The sequence below is a fragment of the Mytilus trossulus genome, chromosome 12 (genome assembly GCF_036588685.1).
Source record: "Mytilus trossulus isolate FHL-02 chromosome 12, PNRI_Mtr1.1.1.hap1, whole genome shotgun sequence".
In the NCBI taxonomy this organism is placed as follows: domain Eukaryota; kingdom Metazoa; phylum Mollusca; class Bivalvia; order Mytilida; family Mytilidae; genus Mytilus; species Mytilus trossulus.
Genome location: NC_086384.1, coordinates 4,698,776 through 4,709,946, shown reverse-complemented (window position 1 = coordinate 4,709,946; position 11,171 = coordinate 4,698,776). Strand labels below are relative to the sequence as shown.

General features: G+C 33.4%; 1 protein-coding gene across 1 annotated transcript; it reads right to left on the bottom strand.

Annotated features, from left to right (window-relative positions):
- Positions 1-2,766: 2,766 nt before the first annotated feature.
- Positions 2,767-9,068, bottom strand: LOC134693030 (uncharacterized). The gene is made up of 4 exons (XM_063553725.1): positions 8,894-9,068; positions 5,867-6,382; positions 5,202-5,306; positions 2,767-3,518 (listed from the first exon to the last, which is right to left on the bottom strand). The coding sequence occupies exons 2-4, from the start codon at positions 6,380-6,382 to the stop codon at positions 2,895-2,897; spliced, it is 1,245 nt and encodes a 414-aa protein (XP_063409795.1). The 5' UTR covers positions 8,894-9,068; the 3' UTR covers positions 2,767-2,894.
- Between the last annotated feature and the right edge of the window lie 2,103 nt (positions 9,069-11,171).

The window sequence follows — 11,171 nt, the reverse complement described above, 5'->3', positions numbered from 1 at the left end:
AATCTGAGACACTCTTTTGTAATTAATGGCCATAGGAATAACATATAATAAAATCAACCCTCTAGGGATACCTATGCAGAAGCTAATTTTATTTGAAAGTGGAAATTTGGTGAAACACATTATAGACACAGTTAACTTTATAATTGGTTGCATAATTGTTGCATAATACTAACATTGCATTAATTTGAAAGAGTAATCTGTAAGCTATCCAAACTACCACTTTTATAAATTTTCAAGCATTATTAAGAAAGTTTTTTGACTATTTTATTTATTGTGTCCATTTATTTAACGCATCAATGTAAATACATGTATAACGGAATTTGATGAGACTGTCATTTAAGTGAGAGGGTTAGCGATATAGAACCAGGTTTAATCCACCATTTTTTACATTTGAAAAGGCCTGTACCAAGTCAGGAAAATGACAGTTCTTGTCCATTCGTTTTTGATGCGTTTCTGCGGATACTGAGCGCGAAGGTAGTGCAGGATTTATTTGTGTCTTGTTTAGTTGACCCTTAACAATGAAAAACCGTACCGCATAGCAAGCGATAAAAAGCCGTGGTAAAAAATAAAAAATGCAAAATTTTCAATTTGGATCAGATATGATAATACAGAAGTATAACGTGAACCATTTGATTCGGAAAGGTGGTAACATTATTGAATACATTGTTTCCGCTTTAATGGGTTACCAACGAATATATTTAAAACATATCAAGTTTGTAGATTCTTGTTAGGTAAGTTGATGCAATTTTGTATAATGAATGTTTTAGAACGCATGATACTGAAAAAACTTAAGATTTAATCATTGTTAACACAAATTTATTACATGGAAAACAAAGTGTTTCATATGGTTAAGGCTTCTAGAATGTGGCAAATCAGATGTCTATGATATGTGCTTTCAATTTCGCATAACGAAGCATCAATCCTTGACCCCATTATTATGGTTCAGTGGCTGTCTGATTTTTTTTTTTTTTTTTTTTTTTATCATTTGAATTTCTCACTTTTATGAGTAAAAGTGTAACTTTATTCAAACATAGTTTGCCTTGTATCGTCTGCATGTCTGTGAGATACGGCTAACCTAACTACCGAATCAGCGATCTGACTTTGATCCCATTTTATTGGTCATTGTACATGTTGTAATGGTCAATGTAATTTTTTGTGTTTTTTTCTGGGTTTTTTTCCAAGTACTATTAACGAGCGGCCCATATTTGGATGTATGGATTAAAGATTGTAAAGAACAGTATTAACACATGCCTGTCTGGCAGGTATCATCTGACCATGGCCTCATTTTCATGGCTCCGACTTCAGTGTCTAGTTATTGTGTTTTTCAAATACAAATTGCAAAAAGGGAAGCTATATCTGGTGTATGGATTAATTGTTAAGTGTACATAAATGCCTGGTAAGTATCATCTTACTTTGACCTCATTTTAATGCTTCTTTTGTCAATGTGTTTTGATCTGCTTTTCAGTTTCCATAAGCAATAAGTAAACTGCATTTGGTGTATGCAATAATTACAAGATGTATTTTTGTGTCTGATACGATTAAGCTGACCTTGGCCTCGTTGGTCGTTAAAATTGGTAAGTTTATGTGATATTCTTGTAGTTCGATTTTTTTTTGCAAGACTTTCGACATAAAATCGATGGTCAGAAAAACGGACGAGGCCTTTTGGAGCGCGCATTTCTCTTGTTTTTTGTACTTTTATCAACAGAATAAGTAATTTGTATGTTTCATATCTATTTATTTCAAAAATAACTTATAGTGCAAACAAGTAAACATATAAATATATAAAAATACAAACAATATAAATAGTAATATCACGCACATCATTTTATATTATGCGACAAAACGATAAGTGATGTATGGTAGAAATTGCACAAATTAATGTGAAACGAACTTCGGATGAAGGCTGGATGAGTTTTATACGAGAACAAAAAAAGTGAAGATTTGTCACCTATGATGTACAAAAAGGAAAAAATTGCACGCTTTGAAATATGACCGTAAACTTCGACAAAAAAATTTTTACGACACAGTCATCATGCAGAACCAGCAGGCGAGTCTCGTTCTCGTGACTCGTTGCTGTGGGACAATTATTCAACAAGATGCAGTACACAGAAATAATATAACGAAAAAGTGAGTAACAATTGCACCATCAATGTGTTTCTTAAAAAAAAGTACAATGTAATCAAGGTAAAAAGAAATCAAAAACGTGTATTGCTTTCACAGCACACGGTGTGAATGTCAAGACACGGACGATGATGGTGTGATCCGGTGTTGCATCTTAGGTAGAATACAGAAATGGTTTTAACAAAACTACTCTCTAACAAAATCCTCAGGTTTTGTTTCTTTTAACTTGCATATAAAAAAAACATATAAAAATTTAAGGTCCGGATGATGGACTTGATAGAGAAGGAATCATGACAATATGTTAATTGTTTCATGTTTCTTGAATATATATTTTTGAAAATTGTACAAACAAATCGATCTGGTATGTTTGAACATTTTATCTATTGAATAAATCAAGTCAATATGTTGGATTTATCTCGATAAAAGCTTTTTCTAGATGAACTTTTATCTGAAAAATTCGCCAATATCTATAATGTTTAAGTTACATTAAAAGATACAAGAACGGACCTTAAAAAAGTAATCTTTACCGCACTATGCGACTTTGTGTCAAAGAGACTTTTGTCCTGCAAAATTGTATAATACCCGATACTCGCCGAGTCTAACAATTGCTCGTGGATTTCCTCGGATATAATTGTACCCTGTATATTGCTGTGTTCGTCAATGTATGGCATTAAGGAGGATTGCTTCTCCAAGCCAAAACAGTCGCTGGTAATGGCAGATACATTTTTGTATCTTCTTGGAATGTCTATGAACACAAGTTTTTTTTCTGAACACTATCGCTTGTAAAATTTATTTCTTTTGCTCGCATCTCTTCGTTTTTTCAAGTACCACAATGTAACAATAACCATTGGAGGTAACGTGAAGATTAGAAATATTTGTGTGTATGTCCATGGCTGTTCGGGAAAATAATACACAAGCTCAGTATCATCAAAATGCACAGCGTGGGGTGACTTGAATTTGTCAGAATTAATAGTAAACTGGTATACTCTATTTATAATAATACTAAAGATTGACTGTTCATACCAATGACATCCTGTGGATTTCGGACGCTTGTAGTGGAAACATTCGGTCCTCCTCGCGCCATCCGGTGCAATGCAATCTTTAGTAAGAGCACATTTTAACCATGGTTTCATTATTCCGTACCATGTTTGTTTTGTCCGGTATAACACCATAACACGGGTGTCCATCATTCCAAGGTCAACAAACGTACAACGCTTTTCGTTCAGATGTTTAAACATTTTCGGGTTGGTGTATGCGTTTATTGCAGTAAAAATCGGATATTCGTACAGGAAAAAACTTCTATCAGCTCTGTATTTAAACTGGTTCAATTCTTGGACATTATTTATAGAAGCTGACGGGTCAATCCACATTGCAGAACCAAATTCTTCAAGTATCATCTGAAAAGAAAAATAATATTGCATTTATATATATATATATATATATATTCACTAAAAAATATACAGAATCGTTGTCAGTTGAGTGTGCAAATCCCTCCGGTATATTTCGCCCCCATCTTTTACAATTTAGTCGCCTAACAGCATCAAGCATTTGCTATAGACAAAAGCAGATCACAGCATCACACAATTCATAACTCTTTGGAAAGTATGAGGCGCGAATGAAATTAAAATTATTATAAATGCATTTAAGGAACTCCCGAAATATTTCCGGACCTCCAAAATTCGATTTCTCTACAGCATGAAATACAACAATTTTGACTAAACCTACGCCTCAAAGAAAACTGTTTTGACATAAAATAACCAAACTTGCAAATAAATATCTAGTTTTGTTTATAATCCAAAAAATAAAATAATTATTACAGACACTGAGACAATACTGTTCTGCATTAAAGCCTAACATGACCGTATTAAAACAAAGGCAATTACAAAGGACATCCAATTTTACAAGAAACTAGAGGCTCTAACTTGAAGAGGCTGTGTCGCTCACCTTGGTTTATGTGCATACTTAACAAATGACATAGATAGAGTGTTGACAAAATTGTGTTTTGGTAATGGTAATGTGTTTGTAGATCTTACTTTACTGAACATTCTTGCTGTTTACAATTATCTCTATCTATAATGAACTTGACCCAGTAGTTACAGAGAAAAAATATTTTGTAAAAATTTACAAAAGTTATGAAAATTGTTTAAAGTTGACTATAAAGGGCAATAACTCCTTAGGTCATGTTGACTTATTTGTAGGTCTTCCTTTGCTGTACTTTATTGCTGTTTACAGTTTATCTCCATCTATAATAATATTCAAGATAATAACCAAAAACGGCAAAAATTTTAAAATTACCAATTCAGGGGCAGCAACCCAACAACGGGTATTCCGATTTATCTGAAAATTCCAGGGCAGATAGATCTTTACCTAATAAACAATTTTACACCCATGCCAGATTTGCTTTAAATGCTATGGTTTCAGAGATATAAGCAAAAATCTACATTTTATCCCTATTCTATTTTTAGCCATGGCAGTCATCTCGATTGGTTGATAGGGTCACCGGACATATTTTTTTAACAAGATACCCCAATGATTATTGTGGCCATGTTTGGTTAAATTTGGGCCAAAAGTTTCAGAAGATTTTTGTAAAAAGTTAACGACGGACGACGGACGCCAATTGACGAGATAAGCTTACTAGGCCCGTGGGCCAGGTGAGCTAAACAAAAAGGTTTGGAACTAAAGAGATAATGTTCTGTTGTGGTTTATAATATTGAACATCAGATCTTTCTCAAAAAACACAAATTCATGGCAACAAGTACCAAACATATATTATTTGCAGTAATTGCTTGTGTTCTTTCTCTGCCAAATGACAGCGTTTTTTTTTTTATCTCTCTTCACTAAATAAATGTCATGCTTTTTTTGTTGGAATAATATTAGTTATCATTTACAGGAAGAATTGGGGGAGGGGGGGGGGGGGGGGATTTCAATGCTTAAGATTGAAAAGAAACACCATCTTAATAAGACAAACTATCCTTCATAAATGAAAATCAGTTGAGATGAGACCTAGTTTAAAAAGGAGACCTATCTACATGTATAACCTTATACCATTGTCTCCTTTGCTTCTAATAAAATACTCATACCTGTATGATAATAGGCATCCATGCTCTTATATTCATGTCAGACACGTGATATGGGTACACTGACCATTCAAATGTACGGAAATCACAATTACAGTGTTTCTTTATCTGAAATGTAAGGAAAAAATTAATAAGATCAAAAAGGATAAGTTTAACTTTATTTATACACAGAAAAAACCTTGTATATTATATAATATGATATGATATAATGTATCAGCTACTCTAGTAAACTAACATTCGTGAGGACAGCAAGTATAATGCAGGTTTACTAAACCGCTTTTTATCTTTTGTTTAATGGTTACACTATAGGCTGATTTATCGATGCTGTCTAATGTCTAGCGGCAAGTATTACAGCTCTTTTCGGGATGGTCACACGTTAGCGAGATCTGGAATTCAAACTTGAAAGTAGGATTTGATCTTATCTACAAAGTAACAAACAGCCAAGCGGAGGTCATGCCCTTTTCCAGATTTACTCATAATTGCCACGTGCTTGGCAGAGTATTTACCAAATTCCATGTATTTTGTTTTACTCAGCCTTGTGTCACGTCTTTTAATTTTATAACAATAACAATCATTATAATTATGTCTGTTGAATTCACTGTTACCGAACAACTTTCCATTCATTTGTATATATATACATGTATATGTTTTTTAAACTTTCAGCTTACCAGTGCTGCTTCTTTTGAATACAGTCCAAGGTCATAGACTATCAAGTTCAGCTTTATGTTTTTCTTAGGCGCTATGGAAGCTGTTTGTTCTATGATTCTCTGGAGATTGTAAAAGTCTGATGACGTCACAGCTGTTACAATTGGCGGGATTTCTGTCAGTTCTACAGGTGCTTCTTCGCCAATAAATGAATCAGAAAACTTTTGAGACCCAATTCGTTTTACATACGGCATTGATTCTCCACCTGTATAATTTTCTACAACTATAATGTTATCTTCCACGGTTGCACCAAACTTGACCGGACAATTTGGAACAAGGTCAGTATCATCCAATCGACGATGGACGCCAAAATATTGAATGCCCTTGAAACTAGCATACGTAAGAAAGATCCAGAAAGCCATAGAAGCTAGTAACATGTATGGACTAAGAGGGAACTGTCTGAATCCCTTCGATATCTGGTCCAGCTGCTGCTGTCTCTTATCTCCTCCAGGACCTCCTGGTTGACCTTGACGATTCATCTGAAATAGTAAAGAAGACAATAACAATCAAAACCAAGAAGTAAACAAAGACTCACAAACCAAAGGACCTTTACATCAACAGTTATAAATAATAAATAAGAAACAACACACTCCACTAAAAACCAGGAGTGAAATCAGGTGCTCCGGAAGGGTAAGCATTTCCTGCACCGTATACGGCATCCGTCGTGTTATTTATTTGTTCAGTTAAGCAGTGTTTAGTGATTGACTGAATAATTTATCGATGAATTGGTTAATTTGTTTTTATTAAAACAAAGTGGCTAATACCACCGGAATTTTGAATAAGATTATGAGCAGAAAACAGTACATGTAGTCTTTAGAGAAATACATGTAGAACAAGACAGGCTAACTATTCGACTGTTGGGTAGATAATTTATTACAGATAACTATACATTTGGTCAACAAAGAAGTCCCAAGCGGGAATTTAATTTGGATGTAAAATATTAAATATAGGACCTATAAGGTACCAGAAGCCCGGCATTCTCGAAAAACAACTTTTTATGGTCTTTGGCCAAACTTTCTGAATAACAGCTCTCACAAAAGTATGCCATTTCCTTATTGTAGCTCAGAATATGACTACCGAGGTAGAAGTTTCTATAAGGTGATTATCTGAAGATTCTGATAACTAACGATTTTTCACTGACATTCGATGCCCTACAAAAATGGGTGTTTATACATCTATAAAAGATTAAAATTGGTCGTAGTTGTTTGGAGATCAGTGAACGATATAAAAACTTTTTAATGGCGAGTTTATGAGGATGTTTATGGAATATTTTACACAAGACATCAGTATATATAAGTAAACGTATGAAGCATCCCATATTACTTGTTATTTATTGTGTTTCAAAATTAGAATGCTAAGGATTCTAACTTAGGCTCTTGGTATCTTTAGAGTAGGATTAAAACCCGAGCTGATATTTTTTACGGCGAACGAGGAAAAAAGTATACATATGCAGGTTTATATTTCAGAAGGCAATAAACCTTTGTTCATTCATATTGAGAACCATTACGGAGATGGCGTTCAACAGATAATTGTTTATGCATGCAGATTGAGGGTTCGGGAATCAATTTGAAATAAATCATCATACGACTACAGCATGATTTGCACACTTTATACAATTAATTTTGCAACAAAATTAATAGCGGATCTGTCGCGATCCTTTTCTCGATCAAGAAAATAGGTACCAGATTTTTCACGAAATAAATGTCAAATATACAAATATTCAGTATAAAACTTCCTAACTCCCCAACTTTCTGACTCAGCTACTACTAAAGAGTTAAAAGAGCCATTTGAATCATTTAAATTCAGAACGACATTGTTCAGAAAATAGTCATACATAATATAATGGGAAAAAAAATCTGCATGTTTACTTATATCATGGTGAACATGTAAACAGGAAAAGTCTGATTTTCGCAGATACTGATAATGTTGAATCACTTGGACATGCAGGTTATCCCCCTTCTTTAAAATGCCATGCATCTGTATATCTCCATAAGATTCTTTACCATATCTTTTACGGTTGGATCGCAATTCTATCCTTGTTAACAAGCATTTTCTCGGTATACCAACTGACCAAATGAAAACTGGGGGCACTCAATGGACTCACCATTTGTGTGTATATTCTAGTTTATGGTAATGAGTAAATTTTTGATTAAAAATGATTAATTAATGAAGAATCATTTAATAATTTAGAATTTTTATGTTTAAATATGTCTTAGTTTGTCGTTGAAACTTCTATCAGCGTAGCCAATTTGTTAAAGAACATTGTGTTTCGTCGTTTGTTCTTTTTTCAAAACCCTCCCTCCCATTCCCTTAAGGTGGAATATGTTTGTACGAGGCGGGTATGAAATTTATATTTCATTTGTATTTCATAGAATTTTTAATTTGTTATGCTTCATTCTTTAAATTTATGAAGATACTACTTAGTAGTTCTTTAATTTAGTTTATTTGTCAGTTAGAATCTATGATCACTTTGTATTTCATTTGTATTATTTCTTGACATATGTATATATATGATTATGACTACCTGCTAAGCCTAAATAAAAGTTTTTATTTAAACGGTATTTTCTTCTGAATTAATTAAGAGTGAACATTATAATACTGCAACAGACAATACCGTTGCAATGAAGCATCGCTAACATGTATATAAGATGTGCGGCACAAAACTAGACTAAGGCGGGATTTAGATCTAGAATCAGTGTTTGATTTGCCGGTCTTTAGGATTAAATCTTTTTAGTCAACTCCAACAGACCTGCAAATCAAACACTGATTCACTGGAACTGTCCCTGCACGATTCATTCACTTACGCCAAATTGATGACACAAATGCTACAGTTTATCTATATATTTTGGCAATTAACAAATTAATACTTAAAACTAGGCTGTCAAATCTGTTTTCGTTACAGTTTCACATTATGTCAAGTGTTGTTGCAGTTAACTAGTGAACACAACAAGGTATGCATATATATATTTATCAGAAATAAGTAAACCTACCGTGAAGTCTTCTGTTCTCTTGTCAAATGATTCAATCGTCTACCTAATTATCTAATTAACCGTGAGATCATGTCAACCCAAGCCGGTACAAGTTGTCACACGTGCTTCTCAATTAAACTTCCTATTTACCTGTCAGGTAGCAACAAGGTAAACAATAGGCCACCTGGTGGACAGGTATCGACCGTTTTAAGGGGAAGTAGCTATACAATATAGATCATCATGATTTTGTGGGTAAACATAATCTACTTTGAGGTTTGATGTCCAAAATTAGACAGTTCGGCCTAATTTCAACTTTAGTTTATGTATACTATTTGCATTTGTTTGAGTTTAATTTGACCTATCAACAGAAGAATTGATATGGTTTTTTTGTTGGTTTTTTTGTTTGAGTGTGAGGGTTGTTTGGGGTTTTTTTTTGGGAAAGGGGGGGGGGGGGGAGGGATTGACGTGATTGTGCATAAAAGTTATTTCAAAATATTACCTCGAAATATGTAAATTTGTCTTTCTGTTCACGGGAAAAGGATACTATACATTGTGAAAAATAAAAAGACACAATTCCAACCGCTCTGTTCCTATCTTTTGTTGTCATTGCAAAAATCCAATCAGTGATAAAATCACTGGTTCTTGAATAACATCTTATTGTATGTAATATGATTTTATCTAAAATGTAAAAAAAAATATTACTTATCGAACGGTTGTTCATTTACTGTAGCATGTTTGGGTTTTCTCTTTTTTTATTTAGCCCTTCACCAATACATATGAATGAATTGAAAGGAAATAATTTTATTAACAGTAATGTGAAAAAATAGAATAATAAAATAAGTAACTATAGGGAGGGCGTTTTTACATTAAAACCAACATACGGAGTATGTCGTGTTTCTAATTTGTATTTATTTGTCTTTTTAACTGTTTTGATCTGAGCGTCACTGATGAGTCTAATGAAGACGAAACGCGCGTCTGGCGTATAAAATTATAATCCTGGTACTTTAGATGATTCTGAGATGATAACATGTTACGCGTAGTATTTGACAGCCGGCGGAAACATCCGTTGTGTCCATACTGATCTAGTAATTTTTCTTAATTTAGCCAAAACATCGTTCATATGATACGACACCCCCCCCCCCCCACTCCTACCCCCACACAAAAAATATTACAAGTTTTCGTAACATGCCATCAGTTGGTAAATCTATGTTAAAGTTTGTCATAATTTTAATAAATATTTCAAACGAATAGATGTGCCATCCGATCCGGTACCTTCCAACCCACCCCCATTTAGTGAAGTTTCCGGAACTTGAATGTTTGCACATCATTTTGTTTCTCAAACTTTTGACGATGTGTCTTTTAAACTATAAGTTGAACATCCCACAATAAGATGTGTTAGAGACCGATGTGTAGATAGAATTTATGAACTTTTAACATTCGTGTCAACATGTGTGTGTGTGTTGTAGATTTCAATATAACTGTAAGAAATAAAGAATCAATGATACCGCAAAAATGATTAGTCTCTTAACTCATAATAATTACATTAGGTGTATGTTTCATTATAATACGTTATTCTGATTGGCTAACTGCACATCACATGTTATTCCGTAAGCAATTGCACTAGACAATAAAACTTATCATTCATGATGGCACGAGGTCCCACAATAAAGTGCACAGGTGAATTAAATAAAACTTGAAAAAAATCGTATTTTCATGATCCTAGCTATAAAAATGTAATTATAAGTATTGAATGCTTCTTTTTGTAACTTTATAGGGTTATAAAGGCGTTGACCGTGCGTACATTTTTAGAATGAAGCGCTTCATACAAAATGTGCTTCGGTCTACGCTTTTACACCCCAATAAATTTACAAAAAGAAGCATTCAATTCTAAAATGAAAGTAGATAGTATGTTCACTTTTTGATAGAATCTAAAAATCATGACATAATGACATATTTTTACAATCTTTCATTTGCGTATAATATTGTAAGCACTAGAAAGTTTTGGGTAAAATATCTATTTAATCATTGGCTCTGTATAAACATTTGCTCTATTCAAACTCAATTGCAAATAATACACGGATATACAGAAAAATCATTTCCTAAAACCCTGCAAAAAGTTTTATTCTGCATGTTCTGATTGGTTCAATGATATCGTCATAAAGTGTTTTTTTTTCAATGGACCTTGGTATTCCTTTACACAATCTCTTTTCACACACTTATGGATAACGAATGACGAATGCCTGTATGACTTTTTATTGAATTTAAAATCTATATATATTAAACCATGTATTTATTTATA

Coding starts and splice junctions, on each gene's coding strand:
- LOC134693030 (XM_063553725.1), bottom strand. CDS start 6,382: ATGAATCGTCAAGGTCAACCAGGAGGTCCTGGAGGAGATAAGAGACAG. Junction 5,307..5,866: donor ATTCAAAAGAAGCAGCACTG/GTAAGCTGAAAG, acceptor CTTACATTTCAG/ATAAAGAAACACTGTAATTG. Junction 3,519..5,201: donor GGATGCCTATTATCATACAG/GTATGAGTATTT, acceptor TTTTCTTTTCAG/ATGATACTTGAAGAATTTGG.